Here is a 23337-nt window from a genome sequence, read left to right as displayed (position 1 = left end):
CAATTTATTTCTTACAGTTCTCCACTGAAAGAGAACACTTGGAAGCTTGTACAGGGGTATCCTTCAGACTTCATCCCATGAACCCTTTCCCTTTGCTGATTTTATTCTCCATCCTTTTGCTATAATAAACTATAATCATGAGTATAGCAATTGGGTCCTGTGAATTCTTCTAGAAAATCATTGAGCATGAGGTGGTCTTAGGGACCCCCCTAACAAAGGAGCTCATCCAGCCCTATAACTTTAAATCCTACTGACAACTCTCAAATGTGTATCTCTAGCCATCAGCTATCTAGACTTTTATGAACAATTGCCTACTTGATTCTCCAACTGATTCTTGAGATGTCTAAATTCTTGACATGAAGCAAATTCTTCATTTCTCTCCTTATCCCAAAGTTGCTGAGAAAGTGACCTGCCAATCATCCAGTTGCCCTGGCAAGAAACCATGGATATATCCTTGTCTCTTCACTTTCTTTACCTTCAGAAAATCTCATTCTAACTCTCTCCACCCCTGCACTTCTCAGGATTCTAAGCGTTTCATGCCTACCTCTCCTCAGGAGCCTCAGTCCCTCACTTCACTATGTGTTTTCTCCTGTTACTAAGAGCTCTTAATTTCTTAAGGGCTCCTTATCTTTATCCTCTACCATGATTTGAAAAGCCACTTCTTCTTTGACTCTGCCTTTGTCCTCTGCTCCTCTCTGGCTGACTCAGACTCACTCTTCCCCCTGGAGTCAGTGTCCACCAATGGTGTTTGCTCATCCTCAACCTACGACTATGGTATCCTAAGCTGATGAGTCTCAAACCTTGGCCCTCTAATTCTAGATCCGAACGCTGTCATTTTTACCCTGTTACTATTTCTTTGAAAAAAAAAAATATGAGTCAAGATCTAAGACTCTGTGGGAGCCAGGGCCTGACCAACCCATTGCAGTAGAACATCTACAAGGTCTACAGAGATGACAGAGAATGACTGAGTTATAATATACACTTAATAAATGTCATTAAATATATGACCAAGCGTGGTTTCTCTAGGACTCCTGGAGAAAAGATCTCTGCTTCCATTAGACCGAGGGATTGATTTGGGCATAAGTGTTGGGCTCTGGATTCACAAGCTCCTGTTAAACAAAAAGAAAATGTGAGCTCCACTTGCTGGGTGGACCCTCCTAGTCTACTCACTATAGTCTGGGGACCAAACAGCCTGGCGCTTTCCTTTCTTTGGAAATTCCAAAGATCCTCCCTTCTCATCACACTTTAGTCACACTGGCACCTCTCTGTTCCTGGGATGACCCATCTGCTTCCCCATTGTGGTAAACAGACTCTAAAATGTTCCCCATAATCCCTACCTCCAAGTATTAATTCCCTTATGTAATCTCCCCTTGAGGGCAAGACCTGTGACTTGCGTCTAATCCACAGAATATGGCAAAGGTGGCAAGATAGACATGATTCCATGTATGTGATGCTATTACATAAGTTTATGACTTCTGTCTTGGCTTTGAAGAAGCAAGATGCAGTGTTGTGCACTGCCTATGGAAAGGGCCACATGGCAAAAAACTGAGGATGACTTCCGGCTGTCATTAAGAAACTAAGGCTCTCATTCTGACAGTCTGCAAGGAACTGAATGCTGCTAATAACTATGTGAGCTTGGAAGTAAATCCATCACCAGTTGAGCCTCAGATAAGACCTGAGCTTTGACTGACATCTTGATTATATAGCCTTGCAGAAGACCTGTCTAAGCAATGCCTGAACTCCCGACCCACAGAAACTGTGAGATAATAAATTAATGTTGTTTTAAGCTTCAAAGTCTGTGGTAATTCATTACACAGCAACTGACGACTCTACATCCACTTCAGGGCCTTTCTTCCTGATGCCTTTCAACTTGGAATGTATCCCTCCATACTGTTTGCATGGCTTGCTCCTTTTAATCCCTCCATAATGTAGCAGAGACTGAGTTAACTGACCTAATGCTTTTCCCCACACCACTTCCCTTGCTTGTTTCTACTGAAGAGACTGGGAATGTTAATATGTCACTTTCTCAGCTTCTGTTGCAACAAGGAGCACCATGTGATCTTATTCTGGCTAATGAGATATAAAAGGAAGCTTACTGGGTGGGATTTCTGGGAAGACCTTTTGCCCTACTAATAATAGGGAACAAACATGGCTTCCCTACCCAGATACTGGTGAAGAGAGGGACTAGGTGGCTAAGTTTTTTATCAGTTCAAAGCTGATTAGAGAGCTGACAAACCTAAATGTGATCCATGCCTTGGCCTGAACCAACTTGACTCTCCTATGGAGAATTTAACCTATAAATGCTTAAAGGGCAGCAGAAGATATTATATATAATCTGAAGTTATAGAGAAGCAATGACCAGGAGACTTACATAGGAATTCAATCTGGACTGAGAAGAATGAAATGAATTCATAGATTAGTGAAAACGAGAAACTTTATAATAAGAGAGAAACAGCTTCTTAATAGCATTCGAGTCCCCAAGGGGCCTAGGAGTAATTTCTGAAATTGAGTTATCTGATATCTCTCAGTGTTATCTCAGTTAACCCCCATTTGAACTACATTCCAAAGGTTTAACTTTCTTAACATTAAAAATTCTCGACTAAGATATTACTATATGAGATATTCAGCCAGGTGCAGTGGCTCGTATCTGTAATCCCAACACTCTGGAAGGCCAAGGTGGGATAATCACTTGAGCCCAGGAATCAAGAGGCTGCCATTGGCTGTGATGGCACTACTGCACACAACCTGGGCGAAAGAGCAATACCTTGTCTCAAAAAAATTAAAAGGTATATAGGATATTCACATTTTTCAAGAATAGTTCATCTGTCGGGCTAAAATCTACCCTTCTCTTACTTATCCTCCATGGTAATTTATCTGCCCTCTGAAACAACAAGGAACCCATTTATCCTTCTACCCAAAGCCTGTTAGACACTAAAATATTGGAGTTCTCTGTCCCTAAACTTTTTCTTTTCTAAACTCACTCTGTCAGTAGGACATGGATTTCAGTCCCTGTTCTGGCCTCTCTCTTATTACTTCTCTGGATAAACTCTGACTGGTCACTGACTTGTTCAGAATATAGAATTATTTAAAGTCCATTCTTGGAAATGGGGTAATCTGGCTAGTCCTGATGACAGGGTTGTGATCACTTAAATTCTCTAAAGTAATTCTACTAGTCCTTAGAACTATGGAGCTATCGCCTGACTGCTCTGAACTTGTTTTGGGAATCTTGCTTATGCCTGGATGAACTAATAGTCATCATCTTCTCCTCCCCCTCCCCCCTTTCTTCTTCTTTTTCCTTCCTTCCTTCCTCCTCTCTGTTCCTTTTCTCTTTTCTTTTCTTTTCTTTTTGAGACAGGGTCTTACTCCATTGCCCAGGATGGAGTGCAGTGGCTCAATCTCAGCTCACTGCAACCTCTACCTCCTACATTCAAGTGATTCTCCTGCCTTAGCCTCCTGAGTAGCTGGGATTACAGGTGCCTGCCACCATGCCCAGCTAAATTTTGTATTTTTAATAGAGATGGGGTTTCACTATGTTGGCCAGGCTGGTCTCAAACTCCTGACCTTGAGTGATCTGCTCATCTCCACCTCCGAAAGTGCTGAGATTACAGGCATTCATGCCTGGCCCAGTTTTCTTCTTTTTGAATGATGTAACTAATCATACCTCTCTGTTTTATTGTTACCAGGAAGCTTAGAAACACATAAGAGATATATGGGCAGATATCATGTAAGCCTTGCATATATTTTTACCTTTTACCCATATCTTGACTTCTTGCTATTGTTAAAAACATTTTTATGGTAATTTCTATTTCTAACTTAACACCATTTTGTAGTGTTGTATATAAACTGCTTCAAATCTCCCATGGGAAAAATGTGGGGAAGTAAATATGAATGAAATGAAAGCTTGCAAAGGAAAGGAAATGAATGAAAAGGAATAGACTGTTTAGGAATACAATTGAAAGAGATGGCAAAGGCATAAATGGAATGGAGGGAAACTGAGTAGAACAAAAAGGAATACAATAAAAATTAAAGGCAGCGAATGGAGTAAAATAAAATGGCATGATTGCCAAAGAAATGCTAGGGAAAGAAATTGAATGAAAAGGAAAATTGTAGTGGAAATAAATAAAATAAAATGGAGTGGGAAGGAGAGTAATAAAATAAGGTAATGAGGGGAAAGAAATGGAAAGGAAATGACAGAAAAGTAATATAATAGAAGGAAAGTATAACATTAAAGAATAAAAATAAACAAAATTAAAAAAACTGAAAAGAGGTGGAATGGAATGCCATGGAATATAAAATAATGAAACTGAAATCAATGTCATGAAGCATAGGAAATGCAAAAGACTGGAAAGAAATTAAAAGGAGTGGGATGGAATGACTTGAAAAGAACTTAAATGGGAAGCTTGAAAAGGAAAGTAATAAAGACAAGAGAATGAAGCGCCATAAAGGACATGAAAGAAGAGGATGGAAGTGAAGAAACATGGAGTAGAATTGAATGGAATAGAATAGAGTGGAATGGATTGGAAAGAAATGAAAAGGAAAAGGAAATGAAGACCACAGAGAGAAGGGAATGGAAAACAGTGAAATAGAACTGAATGAAAGGGGAAGGGATGGAGAAGAGAAAGTGAATGAAAAAGAAAAAAGGGAATGGGAAAAAAGTGAATGGAAAAGAAACAGAATAAAAGCTGGCATGCAGTGGAATGAAATGAAAACCAATCAAATGGAAATGAATGTATATAGGGACATTGACTAGGAAGGAATGGAGAGGTAGGAAATAGAATGGATGAAATGGATTAAATATATGGATGGAAATAAGAGGAATGCAATGGGATGGGAAGAAAAGAATGGAAATGAAATAAAATGGTGGGATGGAAATTGAGAAGCTGGAATAAAATAGAGTGTAATGGAATGTAAAATAAATGAATTGAAAGGAATTTAAAAAATGGATAAAAGTAATAGAAATGGAAAAGAACGAAAAGGAATGAAATAAGAAAGAGATGGAAAGGAGTGTAATGGGATCAAACAGAATTGAGTGGGATGGAATGAAAAGGCATGGAATAAACCAGGCACAGTAGCTTCACTCCTGTAATCCCGGCACTTTGGGAGGCCAAGGTGGGCAGAGCAATTGAGGTCAGGAGTTTGAGAACAGCCTGGCCAACATGGTGAAATGCTGTCTCTACCAAAAAAATACAAAAATTAGCTGGGCGTGATGGCTGATGCCTGTAGTTCCAGCTACTTGGTAGGCTGAAGTGGGAGAATCCCTTGAAGCAGAAGGTGAATGTTGCAGTGATCGGAGACAGCCACTGCATTCCAGCCTGGATGACAGAGGAAGACCCTGTCTCAAAAAATAGAAGAAGGGGGGGGGGAGGGAAGAGGAGAAGGAAAGAAAGAGAAAGAAAGAAAGAGAAAGAAAAAGGAAGAAGAAAAGGAAGGAAGGAGAGAAAAAAAGGCATGGAATGGAGTAGAGTGAATGGGAAGAGATGGGATGGGTGGAAATAGAGTGGAATGGAAAGAAAGTGGCAGAGTGAAGTGATACAGAAATACAGAAACTGAATAAAGCTAAATGGATTGAAAGGAAATGGATGGAGTGAAACATGGAATGCAATAAAATGGAGTGCACTGGAAAGGAATGAAGTAAAACTGAGTAGAAAATGACAAGATGGAAATGGATAGGATGGAATTGAGATTTTTTAAAGGGAATTGTTTTTCATAGTTCATCCTATAGACTCTTTAGTAGGGAAGAATAAGCTGATTGGTGACAGATTTCCACCTGCCCAAAGACTCAATGTGGCATAAACATACCTCATAGATTGACTCCATGTTACCCTTTGGCCGAGTGGAGAGCAATCTGAGTGGGGGCATCAGAGCTTTGGGTGGTGGCTTCCAGGGGCTGAAAGAATTGCCTCCAGGGCTTTCTGAAGGCAGCCTCGTCTGCAAGTAAGCAGAGAAATCAGGTAGGGCCCGCAAACACAGATTGCCAGGAATGTACCAACTTACAGTCTTCAGAGACCCAGAGAGTGGAAGGAATCTGTTCACGTTCTTGCAAAGAATCAGAGGTGGAAGCGGAGTTAGAAAACAGGCTCTGTCCCTGGCCCAGGACTCTCCTTTTTCTTGCTGGCTCTGCAACCCCTACTCCCAGCCTCCTTTTCACCCCAGCATGTGCTGTTCCAGTACCACCTCATTGGCAATCCAATTCCTAGCCCTGGAGGTGGAAGGAACAAAAGAGGATCCAGGGTCTTGGCATCTGACCCAGCTCCCTGTGAGGCCCTAGGCTACTCTCTTCCCATCCCTGGCCCTGTGATGTGCAGTGAAATGTTTAGACAAGATGATCTCTCAGGATTGTCACATATAAACTCAGATTGTATTTCCTCTATAGATTCTTTAACCAAACCCAGCAGGGGCAATGTACCTCATAGGTCTTCTCTGGAGGGTCTGGTGGTTGCATCTGGGGAAAAACAAAGTTGCAGAGAGGTCATAGGGCTTAGAATAGGGGCTACCCCAAGAGATTCTCAGAAATAGCTTTGGCCTCAGAGGCAGCTATAGCCCTTGTGATTTCCAGGGGGCTCAAAGCTAGGGATTATCATGTCAAAGAGTAAGAAGGCGAGGAGAAGAGATGAGAAAACCCAGGAGGGTCTTGAGATCCTCAGAGAAGTCAGGGAAGGAGATGCAGAGAGACTTGACCTGGCACTGGGTTTTCTCAAGAGATCATGCCATCTCCCACCCTAAGAGGTAGGACTATAGCAGCCTGGTTGGGGGACCAAGGAAGATCCCTCTGCAGCATAACTCACCTTTTCAACTCTGCTCCATCCCTGGAGCTGGGACATGTTGCAATACTCAGGCCTCAGGCTTTCTAGGAAAAGTGAATCTCAGTCAGAAGCTGGAGTCAGAAAGAGATATGGGGCAAGGAGCTGTTTTTCCAGGACCCCTGTCCCCAGGAAGGAAGTGCAGAAATTTTCCTTCCCAGGACTCCCTGTCACATTTCCAGTGAGCCTGTCCTGGGAATGTCCTGGAAATCAGGTTCTGGGTTAGGAAGGCTGTATGGTGACACAGATGAGGGGGGAAATCTAAGTTTTAGTCCCAGTTTTGACACTGGGTCCTCTGTAGCCTGGGTTTAGCCCTTCATCCCTCATGGCCTTGGTTTTCCTCTCTGTTAAATGGGGCTGGATTGAACAGTTTCTAGAAAACCTTCCATATCAAAAGGCTTATCCTTCCAGAATCCCAGATGCAGAGATGGCAGATATGTATCATTTTGTCTTTGGTCAACTCTAACCCATCAGTAGAGGGCACTCGAGGCACTATGTTGAGATATGTTATGAGACCGGATTTGGATTCAACAGGAAGGAGTGTTGTGATTGATTCGCTCTGTGTACAACAATCAATTAACAATGTTTTCTGAGATTGAGAAAGGAGAGAATTCCAGTATGGTGTCCCGCTTTTGCCATGACTGTTGGAACAGGCAGAACCCATCAGAGGTCTTGATTCCAATCTCATCCATATTCCAGATGGGAACACAGAGGCTTAGAGTAGACAGGGTTTGGCCTGATCATACAGTGACTTGGTGTCAAAGGTGGGCGCCCCCAGCACCAGCCTCTTCCCCAGCCCTCACCCCTGCCCCGGGCATCAGCCAGAGTCACTTACTGGAACTGGGCTCTGTAGGGTGCTCCTCCTTAGGGGTGGATTGTGAAGTCTCATGAATGGGGTCATCTGTTGTTTTCCTTGAGGGCCTGAAACCCCAAAGCCCTCATTCTTCTGTGCCTCTAGTCCTTGCCCATCTCCACAGGTTCCGCCCATATCCTATGTCCATTCTTGGACAATGTCCGCAACCCTCTGAATTCCCCAGGTGCCAGACACGACTCAGTACCATGGTCAGCAACAAGCCCGACAGGCGCTCCCCCTGTTGGCCACGCCCCCATTCCCCTCCCTGTGTCCCTGTATTACCGTCTGGCATTTCTGATGTAGAGAAAATAGACTATTTCTGTGGCCAGGGCAATGACAGCCAGGATCCCGATGACAATACCAGCGATGGCCCCTGAGGACAGGGAGGAGGACTGGGGACCTGGGCAAGGAGAGAGAATCAAGACCCAGGCCTGACACACCCTCATCCCTGCCCCCAGCCCATTCCCAAGCTCGCAGCTTTTTCTCTGCTGACATTTTGTGAGCACTTGTCTTCCAGTCTTTGGGAGGCATAAGATTGTGATTTTTTGTTTTTGCTTTTTTTTTTTTCCCCTGAGACAGGGTCTCGCTCTGTCACCCAGACTGGAGTGGTGCAACCTTGGCTCACTGTAAACTCCGCCCCCAGGTTCAAGCGATCCTCCCACCTCAGCCTCTCCGAGTAGCTGGGACTACAGGCACTCGCGACGATGCCAGGCTAATTTTTTGTATTCTTTGGTAGAGACGGGGTTTCACCATGTTGCCCAGACTGATCTGGAACTCTTGACCTCAAGTGATCTGTCCACCTCGGCCTCCCAAAGTGCTGGGATTACAGGCGTGAGCCACCGTGCCCAGCCTCAGTCAGTGGTATTAAGAGCATCATTTATAAACTGAAATACCCAGTTTCTGGGTCCAAATTTCAGCTGTGTGACTTTGAGCGTGTTACTTAACCTCTCTATGCTTCAGTTGTCTCTTTTGTAAAATGGGAACAATAGGTGTTATAGGGTTTTTTGGAAAGATTAAACATATATGTATTCATGTTCTATATATATAGTGTTTGTTTGGAATCATGGAGAATGATCAGTAAATATTTGCCATGATGATGACGCCAATTAGGATAATGGATCAAATATGACTTTGCCTTTCACCCTCCCAGAGAGGAGGCACAGACCAGAGAAAAGAGCTTTGGCAACCAGAAACCTGGCTTTCACTCAGAGCCCCTTGACTCACTGGGGCCATGTGACCCTGGACAAGTGAATTCATTTCTGAGTCTCATTTTTTCATCTGTAAATAGCACAGAATGTTTGCAAAGATGAGATGAAATCATGAATGTTAACACCTGGCACATAGTAGGTGATTAATAAATGGCCATTGCTTTCATTAATATTGGCCTGCTGTTTGCCCGTGTCACTTCTGCCTGAGCCTTTCTCAGAAGGGTGAAATCCAGCCACTGGAATTAAGGACACAGCCACAAGGGTCAGGAGTGCGAGGAAGGAGTTCTGCTTTGGAGGGGCAGGAGGGAACTTCTTAGGGTGCTTCAGGGCTTCTTAGTTTTATTCTCTGCATCTCCCTTCCTTCCTTCCTCTCCCTCCCTCCCTCCCTCCCTTCCTTCCTTCCTTCCTCTCTTTCTTCTTTCTTTCTCTTTCTTTCTTTCCTCTTTCTTTCTCTCTCCCTCCCTTCCTTCCTGTCTTTTCTCTTTCTCTTTCTCCTTCCTTCCTTTCTTCCTTCCCTCCCTCTCTTTCTTTTTCTTTCTTTCCTTCTTTCCTTTCTTTCTTTCTCTCGCTTTCTCTCTTTCTCTTTCTTTCTTTCCTTTCTTTCTCTCTCTCTTTCTTTCTTTCTTTCATTTCTTTTGTTTCTTTCTTTCTTTTGAGATGGAGTCTCACTCTGTCACCCAGGCTGGAGTGCAATGACACAGTCTTGGCTCACTGCAACTTCCACCCACCGGGTTCAAGCAGTTCTTCTGCTTCAGCCTCCCGAGTAGCTGGAATTACAGACATGCACTGCCACATCAGACTAATTTTGTTGTTATTATTGTCGTTGTTGTATTTTTAGTAGAGACTGGGTTTTACGATGTTGGCCAGGCTGGTCTTGAACCCTTGACCTTATGTGATCCACCTGGGTCACCCTTCCAAAGTGCTGGGATTACAGGCATGAGCCACTGTGCCCAGCCTCTACACTTTTTAAGAGATTAATGAGATCATATATAAAACTACCAGCACAGTGCCTGATACATGGCAGATGCTTGAAAAATGATGATGATGATGATGATGGAAGCTGCTATCTAGCAAGCTACAGCACCAAGAGCCCTTCATAGGTTATCTCATTCAAATCCTACAATATCCCCATGAGCATCAACTGCACTCACTGCTTCCTCCCCTGAGCCTCTGTTGCTCCATCTATCCTATCAAATGGTCTTAACAAGACCACAAGATTGTTCTGAAGATTAAATGAGGTAATTTGGAAGTTGATGTAAATGATGTCCTAGGCTTAGTGAACAACTTGAGGACCTGGTTTCAAACCCCGATGACAGGATTTGAGTCTAAAGGTCTGTTTCCCTTCCTGTACAATGAATAAACCAACAGGCTCACCTCAAAACTGGCTGACAGAGAGTACCCAAGAAGTGTTTATCGATATTATATATGAGAAAGTTGGATTCAGACATGTGGCACAGATTCAATAAATAATGATAATGATGTATTGATTTATTATCATTATTTTAGGCTGGGCGTGGTGGCTCAAGCCTGTAATCTCAGCACTTTGGGAGGCCAAAGCAGGAGGATTACTTGAGCCCAGGAGTTTGAGACCAGCCTGTGCAACATAGGGAGGCCCCATCTCTACGAAAAATAAAAATAAAAAATTAGCTGTGTGTGGTGGCACACACTTGTAGTTCCAGCTACTCAGGAGGCTGAGATGGGAGGATGACTTGAGCCTGGGAGGTTGAGGCTTCAGTGACCCATGATCGTGCCACTGCACTCCAGCCTGGGTGACAGAGTGAGACCGTCTCAAAAAAAAAAAAAAAAGAATTAATTTTGTTTGTTTAACAAATTCAATATGCCAAGCACTGCCCTAAGAACTTCACAAATGTTAACCCGTCTTCAACAACCCTAAGAAACAAGCAGAAATATTATGTTTTACAGATAAGAAGTCAGAGGCCCAGAGAGGGTAAGTAACTTGCCCAAGGTCACATGGTTAATAAGCATTGGTGAAGGATGTGAACCCTGGTGAACAGTGACACTGTTGCCTTCTCAAGAACTAAAGACAGGCCGGGTGCGGTGGCTCATGCCTGTAATCCCAGCACTTTGGGAGGCCGAGGCGGGTGGATCACGAGGTCAAGAGATCAAGACCATCCTGGTCAACATCGTGAAACCCCATCTCTACTAAAAATACAAAAAAATTTGCTGGGTGTGGTGGCAAGCACCTGTAGTCCTGGCTACTTGGGAGGCTGAGGCAGGAGAATTGCTTGAACCTGGGAGGCAGAGGTTGCAGTGAGCCAAGATCACACCATTGTACTCCAGCCTGGTGACAGAGTGAGACTCCGTCTCACAAAAAAAAAAAAAAAAAAAAAAAAAAAAAAAAAAATGACCTAAAGATAGAGATACAGGGACTCCCTGCCAGTCATGCCCAGTTGTTATTAACATCATTTCTGATTCCCCATATAGCTCAGTCCTTCCCTCCCTGGGTATGTCCCCGACTCGTCGTCCTTCTAAACAACTCTGAAAGATAGGCATCACAATATGGTTTGGCTGTGTCCCCACCTAAATCTCATCTTGAGTTGCAGCTCCCGTAATTCCCATGTGTTATAGGCGGGACCCAGTGGGAGACAATTGAATCATGCGGGCGGTTCCCCCATACCGTTCTCATGGTAGTGAATAAGTCTCACGAGATCTAATGATTTTATAAAGGGTTTCCCCTTTCACTTGGTTCCCATTCTCTCTTGTCTGCCGCCATGTGAGACACACCTTTCGCCTTCCGCCATGGTTGTGTGACCTTCCTAGCCACGTGGAACTGTCAGTCCATTAAACCTCTTTTTCTTTATAAATTAACCAATCTTGGGCATATCTTTATCAGCAGTATGAAAACGTACTAAAACACATCACAGACCCAATTTACAGGGAAGCAAACTGAGGCTTAGAACAGCATGGAGAGTTTTCCAGGGAACACAGCAGGAAGTGGATGTTCTGTGTTCCCCTGAGCATGAGGGGTTGGGATTTGACAGCTGTGGACTGAGAACCTGTTCAGGCAGTGTGGAGACTGCCATACTCCAGCCCTCGGTAGGGATAGACTAGGTGGCCAGGACCAGCATCAGGAAAGGCCCCTTGGGTCCCAGGAGAAGGCAACCCTGAGAGACTCACCTACCACCTTGACTAGAACAGAAGCGGAGCGGGCCAGGCCGGTGAGCGGGTTGGAGGCTGTGCAGTTGTAGATCCCATCGTGTTCCCAGGTCAGAGCCCTGATGATCAGATGCTCCCCCATATGCTCCCTGGTGGAGTGTTCAAGAGTCCAGCGATACTCAGCACTTGGCTTGGACTCGGCCCAACACTGCAGGGTCAGGCTGGAGTTGAGCTCTGCCTTGATGGTGCTGACCACCTCAGATGCTGACTCCTTGGTGATGTTCACTCGGTCAGGACCATCTGTGTGCAAAGCCAAACATGAGGCACCCTGGCCCCCATCGGCGAGTCATCCCTTTCTGCGCCACTCACTTTCACCTTGGAATCTCAGTAAGATAAAGAGAACATGCTCCTTTTTCCTCCTAAGCTGTCTGACAAGCAGAGTGTGCTCCACAACACTGGGAGTGGAGGAGATCGAGACAAAAACAAAAAAAAAGCCAAAAACTCTGCCTTTGCAAAGTAAATTTAAATAAGTATTCTCAGTCACCCAGGCATCAGAAATTGTTGCTCAGCCAAGCGCAGTGGCTCACACCTGTAATCCCAGCACTCTGGGAGGCCGAGGTAGGTGGATGTCAGGGTGGAACTCCTGAGGCCAGGAGTTTAAGACCAGCCTGGCCAACATGGCGAGTCCCATCTCTACTAAAAAAAGAAAAATAAAATTAGCTGGGTGTGATGGCACATACCTGTAATCACAGCTACTCAGGTGGCTAAGAATAGCTTGAACCTGGGAGGCCAAAGTTGCAGTAAGCCAAGATTGCACCCCTGCACTCCAGCCTAGGTGACAGAGTGAGACTGTCTCAAAAAAAAAAAGAAAGAAAGAAAGAAAAAGAATAGAAATTGTTGCTGTGTCCTGTGCACATAATCCCTAACTTCTAACTTCTAGTACTGTGTATTCTCAATGGTATACATTTTATTTGTAATGTCAGAAGGGATCATTGTCACTTTTCTCTTCTACCACATACAAGAAGGAAACAGATGAAAGTAGCTGTTGGATTTCTCATATAAATTAAAGAGTTTGGGCCTGGGGCTGTGGTTCACGCCTGTAATCCCAGCACTTTGGGAGGGTGAGGCAGGGAGATTGCTTGAGCTCAGTAGTTCGACACCAGCCTAGGCAAAATAGTAAGATCTTGTCTCTATTTTTTTAAAAACCTAAAAGAGTTTGAGAGTCATACTTTATTTAAATTAATGTAAAATACTGGAAAGGATGCAAAAGGTCGCTAATTGAGACATTCCAGGAGGGGAGTAATACCCTATCTCTGCTCCCTCCTAAACATACTTTGAATCATTCTAACCCTTTGGCCACTTAGATCCCTCACTTGCATCCCAGCCCCTCCTGGTCTCCCCATCCTAGGCTCATCCTCCACACAGCAGCCAGAAAAGTCTTCCTATGTACTAAATTGTCACTATCCCTCCAGTGTTCAGAACCCTCTGTGACTCCTCAGTGCCCTTGGGACAAAGCCTGTGGCCGATGAGGCCATTTACAATTTGACTCTCACAGACCCCTCTAGCCCCACCACCTTCCTACCCCTCCTGCTCTCATTCAGGAATTAAATCTCACTCGGAGATTCTATCCCTGTTACACTCTCTCCTCCCTTAAAGCCATTGCATACTCTTCCCGCTGCCTGGAATGCTCTTCCCTGACTCTGCTCTAACCAACCTACTCCTACGCATCCTTCAGCTCTCACGGTGGACATTCCTGCTCATGATGACCCTTTGCAACATCCCCCAGATGGAAGCTTCCTTTGGGCTCCCCAGACCCTCCCTTTGTCTTCTGAGGCCCCATTTATCATGCTGTGTTTTATTTGCCTGCTTAGTGACCTCCCTATCCCCAGCAGGCTGTGAGAGCTGAAAATCATGGCAAGTATCAGATGCCCAACACGTTGCTTAGCACAGAGACAGCACAAAATAAATATTTTTGGTTTAATGACTGAATTGAGAAGGAGAGAGGAGAGAGCAACAGAGAAGGGGAAAGAGGAGCAAAGACATGTACTTAATAACCCCTACCTCTGTGTTCCCTGCTATTTCGCATATACAAAAGTGCACTCCCCCATTCTCTCCCTGCAGAAACCTCTTCTCCCTCAATCTTCTCCATCTTGGTTCATGACTCCTACATCCTTTCAGTGGCTCAGGCAATAAACCTTAGAGTCATTCTCAACTCCTTTCTTTCTCTTTCACCTAATATCAGTCAGCAGCATATTCAAAATATATCCACAGTGCACCCATTTCTCATCACCTGACAGTTGCCACTCTGGTTCACCCCATTATCTTTCGCCGGGCAGTTGTGGCCACCAGGGGAAGCTCTTCAAAGACCTCCAATGGCAGAAATGTAATTGACCAAGGGCCCAAGTGCTGTGCCACCAAATCTGCTCCCAGTCCTCCCACAGGCTGCACCCTGCCAGTACCTGGGTACATCCAGGAAACTAAGGCAGGCCCCTTCCTGGGGACATGGAAGGTGCCAGCAGCCTTGATTGGGTATTCCTTCAACTGCATGGTTATCCAGGTGCGTCCATTCAAGTCTCTGTCCCTCTCCCTGTCACTCGGAGTCACATTTGCATCTCAGTCTCCCAGTCTGATGGCTCTCCCAGACTTCCTACAACTGCCTCCCTAGTTATCCTCACAGGCACATTTCCCCTAATAAAACCCTTGCATGAATAATCTTGTTAATCCCATCTTGGGGTCTGCTTCTCCAAGGATCCAGACAAATACGACTCCTTCTCTCACTTTTCCTCTCTCCTGCTTCTATGTTTGCCTCCCTGTAGACAAGGGCCAGTGAGACCCTGTGAAAGCCTAAATCTGGTGCTGTCCCTAAACCTTATTACCTACTTCTCTATTTATGGTCTGGCTTCTACACTAGAACATAAGCCCCCTGAGGGCAGGCACTTGGCTTTGTCCAGTGCCCAGATTCATGCCCGACACAGAGCAGGAGCTCAATAATCACGACATCAACTACTGGAAGGAAGAACTTAGAGAGGCAGGGAGAAGGGGAAGGTCCAGGCCCTAGGTAACTCACAGTTGATGGTCAGCTCAAGGGGCTCACTCCGGGCCTGGCTGCCCCAGTTCCAGACCTCACAGGCATAGGGCCCTGTGTCGTTCCGCTGGAGGCCATGGATGGTCAGGGTCCTGTTGTCAGCTGACAGCTCCAGGTGCTCGCTGGGCAGGAGGGGCTGGCCACTCAGGAACCACTGGACATTCACCCTCTCATGGTCAGTTTGGCAGGTCAGGGCCACAGACCTGTCATTCTCCACAAGGTTCAGGCTTGAAGACATGACTTGAGGTGTGGTCAGTGTTTCTGGAAACACATGGAGATACAGGATCAAGTTCAGGGAGATTTCCCCTGTCTCCTGCCTATGTGGGGCCCACAAAGTTTTTCCAGGTGTGTGTGTGTGATTTGCATATGACTGGTGTGTGGGGTACATACATGTCTTTTGTGGATGAATGTGTGTTGTGTGATTATTATGTGAATATGCAATGGGTTGTGTGCGTAGTGTGTGGTGTTTGTGTGTTTTGCATCTCTCGTGTGTGCTGGGTGTATGTGTTTAATATCAAGTATATGTGTACACATACACACTTTGTATGTGAGCATATGTTATATGTATATATTTTTTGTATATGAGTGTGTGTTCTGTGTCTGTGGTATTGTTTGTGTTATGTATTTGTGTTGTGTATATATGCTCTGTGTCTCTGCTGCATGTGGTATGTGTATGCATTTTGCATGTGCATTGTGTTTCTGTTGTATATATGTGTTAAGGGTGTTGAATGTATGGTATGTGGTGTGTTTTTCATGTTGTACATCTTGAGTGTCTGATGTTGGATGGTTGTAATGTTTAGCGGGTGCTGAGTGTCTGTGATGTGTTATGTGTGTCCACTGGTGCATATTAAGTGTATATATATTTTATGTGACTGTGTCATGTATCTGTGATCTTGTGTTTGTTGGTAGACGTATGTGAGATATGTGTGTCTGTGTTTTGTATGTCGTGTGTTGTATGTGTGTGAGCATATTGTATATATGTGTTGTGGGTTTGTGTGTATGTGCTGTGGGTTTGTGTGTATGTGTTGTATGTCTGATGTGTTATGTACTTTGTGATGGGTGAGTTGTACACCTCTGTTGTGTGCATGCTATATGTGTGTATGTTTTGTGTCAGTGTGTGCTCTATGTCTGTGGTATTACACGGTATGTGTATGTGGTATTGCAAGGTATGAGTTATGTTTACTGTGTGTATTGTATGTGAGTGTGCTGTGCATGTGGAGTTATCTGTGTGTGTATGGAGTGTGTGAGTGTTGTGTTAGTGTTTTTAAATGTAGACAGTTAACCCCCCCACCTCCAGAGAATCAAATCTTGGACACCCCCTAGAGAGCCACCAGGGTCTTGTGCAGGACGTTCCAAGCCAAGGGCCAGTGTGCCTAGCCTTCCCTGCAGTTGGAACCCTGCTCAACCACCAGCTACATTGGAAATCCCCCTGGGTCCTCCTCAAACTCTGGGGTATTAGAGTAGCTCAGTGGCTCTTTAGGAGTTCAAGATTTCTTCACAAATCTGATGACAATCCTTGACCCTGTCTCTAGAAGACAGCACAAACATCTCACATGCAACTCAATACCATGCAGAAATTACTCCCTCACACAGTATCCAAAGGCCCCGGATTAAGAACTCCTAGATCCTTCTGATGTGGCCACTGTCTGACTCTCAGAAGAACGAAGGAGAGGAACCAGGAAAGGAGACTTACCAAGGACTTGGACCTTCAGAGCACCCAGGCGGGACAGGTGGGTGGCAACGTTGGACACCAAGCACCTGTACAGGCCCTCATGTTCTCTGGACACAGCATGGATGGCGAATGTTCTCATGGTGAGAGACAGATTGGAGGAGTCAGGGAGAAACCACATATAGGAAGGGGGTGGATGAGACTTTGTTTCCACCAAGAAGGTCACGTTGGAGCCCTCCGTCACCTCAACCACCTCCCCACTGGCAACACCAGACTCCAGTTTGATTTCAACAGGGTCAGGACCATCTGAGAGGACAGGAACAATTACAGCAGGAACAATAGCATCAGCAACAGGTCTCTTACGGAGGTCTTTAGTGGATCAATAAATACTCTATTTCCCTCCTCCCCACTCAAAGGCTATATCCATTACAAAGGAGGTACAGCAGTCAGATGGAGATGAAATGTCAACCTCATCTCGGGGTAAAGCAAGATTGAAAGACACATCTGAAGTATGCCAACTGACTGGATATGGTAGCTCACACCTGTAATCCCAGCACTTTGGGAGACTGAGGCAAGAGGGTTGCTTGGAGCAAGGAGTTTAAGACCAGTCAGGGCAGCATAGCAAGGTACCCTCTCCACAAAAAATTTAAAAATTAGCCAGTTGCAATGGCTCATGCCTGTAGTCCCAGCTACTCAGGAGGCTGAGGCAGGAAGATCACTTGAGCCCAGGAGGTCGAGTCTGCATTGAGCTCTGTCTGCACCACTGTACTCCAACCTGGACAACAGAGCAAGATCTTGTCTCGAATGAATGAATGAATGAATAAATAAATAGTGAGCCAGCTAATGCTCTGCTCACCCCTATCCAGGCAAGGTTTTGGATCAAACATCTGAGGTTTGGGAGCTCAATTTTTAGACACATTAAGTTGGAGGTTTCCAGTAGAATCCAAGTAGAGCTGTCAAACAGTTACATGTCTGAAGTTCAAAGGTAGACAAGTCCACATCTGGGTGGTATTGCGAGACTGAGCAAGGCACTAAGGAAATGAGTGTCGGTGAGGGGTTGGAAAGAATGGAAAGGGACTCACAATTCACATCCAGGAAGGTGGGGTCGCTGCTCTTACTCCCAAAGGCATCTCGAGCTTCACATTGGTAAGTCCCCGAGTCCTCCCGCTGGACAATGAGAATGGTGAGGGTCTTGCCATCCTTGGACAGCTGCATACGCTCATGGAACATGACGGGGAGGTTGTTGGAAACCCAGTGGATGGTAATGTTGACATCGCTGGTGTTGCAATAGAAGGTCACCATTTCCTTCTGCTCTATGGCAGTGCCCGAGCTGACCTCAATGGTGGGCTTGGCCAGCCCTGAAAGCAAGAGACGGAGACAGAGGCAGAGACACGGGTAGAGGAAGAACAAACAAGACCTAGTTACAGAGGGACCCAGAGAAACAGGACTAGATCGGAATTGCCAGAAGACACACTGGAGTTGACTGCCTGGGCTTAAGTGCTGGATCTAGTGCTTATTGTAGGTGTCATGTAGGGCAAGTTACTTCCCCTCTCCAAGCCCCATTGAAAGCCATTGTGCAAGTGAGTTAGAGGATCTGGGACTTGACAAGGTCAATCGATGTCAGCTGCAACAACAATCAAGCTTGCCACATGGATGCCAGCAAGGGCCCCTACCCACTCTTTTTCTTTATTGAAACAGAGTTTCACTCTGTCACCCAGGCTGGAGGGCAGTGGTGCAATCATGGCTCATGGCAGCCTTGACCTCATGGGCTCAAGCGATCCTCCTACCTCAGCCTCCCAATAGCTGGGACTACAGGTGTGCACTACCATACCTGGCGATTTTTTTTTGTAGACATGGGGTCTCCCTATGTTGCCCAGGTGGGCCACAAACTCCTGAGTTCAAGTAATCCACCCACCTCAGCCTCCCAAAGTGCTGGAATGACAGGTGTAAGGACCTGCACCCAGCCCCCCTGCCCACTTTTTAGCTAACTTTGCCCACCCCAGCCACGACAACCACAGCCTCCCCCTTTACCCCCCCTCCCCCCGCATAGATGGCTGAACCAGTCGTTGCCACACCCTGGCTGAGCCAATCAGATTCGTCCTCTTGGGACTTCGGGCGTGAGGCCCAGATGATGGATCTCCATGGAGGCAGAGATCAGAATGACCGTCTTGTTTTCAGGGCCCACACCTCTGGATCTGCCATGAGTCTGGGGTGTCCTGGGGGTCCCAGACACGGACAGAACAACATCCTTCTCACTTTGTGTGGCGTCACGTGGGTTGGCATCAAAGGTGAACTGGGCTGCAGCTGGAGGACTCCATACGGTCCAAAGCGAGGCTAGAAGGAGAGAGAGGAGACATTCGGGGAGGGAGAGGTGTGTTGGGGGGTGCCCGGTTAGGGTCTTCAGAAGCAGAAGGAATTCTGAGGTCAAAGAGCTGGCATCCCACCCATAGAGACTTGAGTCCTACTCGTTACTTACCAGCTACATGACTTGTGTCATGTTTGTTTGTTTGTCTGGTTTCTGTTTGTGTGCGTGTTTTTGTTTTTGTTTTTTGAGGCAGAGTCTGGCTCTGTTGCCCAGGCTGGAATGCAGTGGCACAATTTCAGCTCACCACAACCTCCGCCTCCCAGGTTCAAGGGATTCTCCAGCCTCAGCCTCCTGAGTAGCTGGGATTGCAGGCACAGGCCACCACACCCAGATAATTTTTGTATTATTAGTAGAGATGGGGTTTCACCAAATTGCCCAGGCTGGTCTCCAACTCCTGACCTTAAGTGATCCGCCTCCTCGGCCTCCCAAAGTGCTGGGTTACAGGCGTGAGCCGCCACGCCCAGCTGCAGCATGTTTTTGTCCTCTCTGAGCCTCAATCTCCTCATCTGTAAAATGGGAATGCTATCACCTGCATCCTAGGGTTGTTCTGGGGGTGGTAATGAATATTGGCAAACATTAACTGGGCCCCCTGATAGTCACCGTGTTCTCTCCAGTGATGTGGCCTCTACTGGAGACACAAGATGGCCTCCCCATTCCACATAGAGGGAAACTGATGCTCAGAGAGGTGACGTCACTCACTGACAATAAGTCCATATTGTCAGTGGCAGAAGCTGAACTTGAACCTGGCCTGCCAGGGCCTGAAGACTGCTCTCAACCCTGTAATTCCTCCTGTCAGCCCAGGAGTGGCCACAGACCCAACCCTTGATTCACAGGTACTTCTACTGTGATCTTGGTGTGAAATATTGACTTTTGTCACTTCCTCAGACTTGTCCTCAGGCAAGATTTCACTTGCATGGGTAGGAAAGAGGAACAAGATAGCAGAAGCTTCCAGTTTTCAGCCGGGTGTGATGGCTCATGCCTGTAATCTCAGTTCTTTGGAGGCTGAAGTGGGAGAATCACTTGGGCTAAGGAATTTGAGACCAGCCTGGACAACAGAGCAAGACCCCGTCTCAAAAAAAAAAAAAAAACAAAACAAAACCAAAGAACTAGTTCCAGTTTTCCATTTGATCATTCTGCACACCATTACGGGGGCTGCAAGAGACTATGGGATCTGGCACGGTGGATCATGCTAGTAATCCCAACACTTTGGGAGGCTGAGGTGGGTGGATCACTTGAGGCCAAGGGTTTGAGACCATCCTGGTCAACATGGTGAAACCTCCGCCTCTACAAAAAATACAAATATTAGCTAGGCATGGTGACGTGTGCCTGTAATCTCAGCTACTTGGGAGGCTAAGGCATGAGAATCGCTTGAACCCAAGAGGGGGAAGTTGCGGTGAGCCGAGATCGTGCCACTGCAATCCAGCCTGGGTGGCAGAGCTAGCTAGACCTTGTCTCAAAAAAAAAAAAAAGAGAGAGAGAGAGAGAGAGAGAGACTGTGCCAGGGCTAACCTCAGCAGCTGTGCTCACATGCAGCTGACCTTGTCTCTCCCGTGAGCCCACTTAACACAGACGGGACACCATGCCCCTCTGCACCTCTCAAAAGGGCCCCAGTGTGGCCCAAACACTCCCATTACCTGCCAGTCAGTAAATAAGGGCACGAGCTCTTAGGAACAAATACAGACTCTGTCACTAGCCCTACTATCATGGGTAAGGGACTTCATGAGCCTCAGTTTCTTCAACTGCAAAATGGTGAGAACAGTAGAACTTAGTTCTTCTGATGGTTGTGAGGTCTGAATGAGACATTGGATGTGACATGCTTAAAACAGCTCATAGCAAATATTCAGCCACCATGATGACGATGATGATGATGGCAGTGGTCTTATGACAGGTTCTTGTGTCTGTGGTTTCTCTGCCTCAAATGCTATTAGAGGTTAGGTCCACAGGCTCAGAGCCTGACCACCTGGGTTTGAATTCCATCTTTGCCATTTATTTGGACAAGTGATGTTCCCTATCTGAGCCTCGGTTTCCCCATTTGAAAAATGGAGGTAGTAACAGTTCCAGCCTCACTGAACTGTCGAAAGGATAAGTGGCATGACGTGAGCGAAAGCACTGATGGGAGTCTCATCATACCCACCCAAGACAAGAAGCCTCCCTCTGTGGAACGCCTGCCCTGGCCCTTTCCCTCTGGCTTTCTTCTCGCAGGGTCCTGCCTTCTGTCCCACCAGGAAGACGCAACACTTACAGAGACACCTGTGGATGTGGCTGATAACTCTCAGCCCCACAGGACGACAGAGTTCCTGCAGCCTTCCAGGGTCAGCCAGGAAGCATAGGCCCAGAGAAGGAGGAGCCGGTCCCCGAGACACACAGCAGGACTGGGCTGGGCCCTCACCTCTGCACATGAGTTGTTGCAAAATCATGTCTTCACTTCCAAAATACTTTTTTCATCAAAATATTCTAGTTTCTGCCTTTTGTCTCAGATGCCTTTGAGGCAGAAATTTCACATCCATCCTGATCCGTGGACCTGGCCGCTTCTGGCTGCACAGCCTCAGCCTCCCTCCGCCTGTCTCACCCCCGTCTGCTTGTCTGTCTCTGTGATGCTCCAATTCTGTCCTTGTCTCTCTGAATCTAATTCTGTCTTTACACAGTTCTGTCCCTGTCTCTTTGTCTTCTGTCTCCCTCTCTCTTCTTTCTGCCCCCCCGTTTTTCTCACTGTGTCATTTCCTTTCGTGTGTGTGTGTGTGTGTGTGTGTGTGACACAGTCTTGCTTTGTCGTCCAGGCTGGAGTGCAGTGGTGTGATCTCGGCTCACCGCAGCCTCCACCTTCCAGGTTCAAGTGATTCTCTGCCTCGGCCTCCTGAGTAGCTGGGATTACAGGCATCTGCCACCACGCCTGGCTAATTTTTGTATTTTTAGTAGAGAAGGGGTTTCACCACCTTGGTCAGGCTGGTCTTGAACTCCTGACCTCATGATCCACCTGCCTCAGCCTCCCCAAGTGCTGGGATTAAGATGTGAGCCACCACACCCGGCACCAACTGGTGTCATTTCTAAAGTTACTTTTTCACCCTTTTTCTGTCTTTCTGTGTATCTTTCTCTCCCTGTATTTCCCTATCTCTCTTTCTCTCTTGGTCTCTGGTTCTGTGGCTCTGACTCTGTCTTTCTCTCTCTCTTTCTCTGCACACACACACACACACACACACACACACACACACACACACACACACACCCCACTGGCAAATAAACATATATCTGTGTCTCTCTGGTGTCTGTTTATGTCTCCTTCTGTCAGTCTCTTTAGTATCTGTCTTTATTTCTGTACCTCTCTTTCTTTCTTTCTTTTTTCTTTTTCTTTTTTTTTTGAGACAGGGTCTTGCTGTGTCATTCAGACTGGAGTGCTGTGGTGCGATCTCAGCTCACTGCAACCTCCGCCTCCTGAGTTCAAAGTTCAAATAATTCTCCTATAAGTCTCAGTCTCCCAAATAGCTGGGACTACAGGTCTGTGTCACCAAGCCCAGCTAATTTTTGTATTTTTAATAGAGATGGGGTTTTGCCATGTTGGCCAGGCTGGTCTCGAACCCCTCAAGTGATCCGCCCACCTTGGCCTCCCAAAGTGCTGGGATTACAGGCGTGAGCCACCACGCTCAGCCCTATCTTTATATCTGCATCTATCCTTATTTCTATCTCTCTTTCCTCAAGTGCATACACACACACACATACACACACGCACACACACATACATACACACATATCACTGACAAACAGATGCATACAACTCCCCTCCACCTCCATCTGAAGGAAGCAGGGCACTCACCTGAGAGCAGGATTCCCATCCAGTGGTGTCCCCATAAGTCAGCAGGCCCCATGGGTCCCGGCACCTGACTTCAGTGTGCCAGGCTGTCTGTTCCCCCGGCTTGCACACACAGACAGTCCCAACTCCAGCTGCAGCCCCTCCACCCGCCTTCTCTCCTCTCCCGCCCTGCTAGAAACTCACACACACTGAAGTAACTGTGGCTCCCAGGACAGACAGGTGGTGGCAGGGAAGCAACTTTGACCCTACCTCTGCCCTCCACCCCCAGGGCTCACTTTCCTTCCCTGCCCAGCGCAGAGAGCAGGAACTCCAGGAACCCTGGAGACCGGGAACTGAGATTAGGATGGTCAATAGCAAAGATAATAAAAAAAACAACAATGGCCAGCTCCTTGTTTCCAAGAGCTTAATAAAACAGGCCCAGTGCCAAGTTCATTG

The 23337-nt window shown here is 46.3% G+C and overlaps 2 protein-coding genes across 10 annotated transcripts in view; one reads left to right on the top strand and one right to left on the bottom strand.

Moving 5' to 3' along the window:
• IGSF23 (immunoglobulin superfamily member 23) overlaps positions 1 to 23337 on the top strand; it is a 75352-nt gene that overhangs the window by 5649 nt on the left and 46366 nt on the right. The gene's annotated exons all lie outside the window — the stretch shown is intronic.
• CEACAM20 (CEA cell adhesion molecule 20) lies at positions 1056 to 22989 on the bottom strand. The gene is made up of 12 exons (XM_012446570.2): positions 22906 to 22989; positions 18920 to 19066; positions 17815 to 18090; positions 16757 to 17038; positions 15046 to 15324; positions 12000 to 12278; positions 7936 to 8053; positions 7636 to 7721; positions 6786 to 6847; positions 6407 to 6442; positions 5800 to 5928; positions 1056 to 1109 (listed from the first exon to the last, which is right to left on the bottom strand). Exons 1-12 carry the CDS (start codon positions 22955 to 22957, stop codon positions 1056 to 1058), a joined length of 1800 nt encoding a protein of 599 aa, XP_012301993.2. The 5' UTR covers positions 22958 to 22989.

The sequence above is a fragment of the Aotus nancymaae genome, unplaced genomic scaffold, assembly GCF_030222135.1.
Source record: "Aotus nancymaae isolate 86718 unplaced genomic scaffold, 86718_ANA_hifiasm-v0.15.2.pri h1tg000028l, whole genome shotgun sequence".
NCBI classification, from domain to species: domain Eukaryota; kingdom Metazoa; phylum Chordata; class Mammalia; order Primates; family Aotidae; genus Aotus; species Aotus nancymaae.
This window is presented reverse-complemented; position numbering and strand designations above follow the sequence as displayed.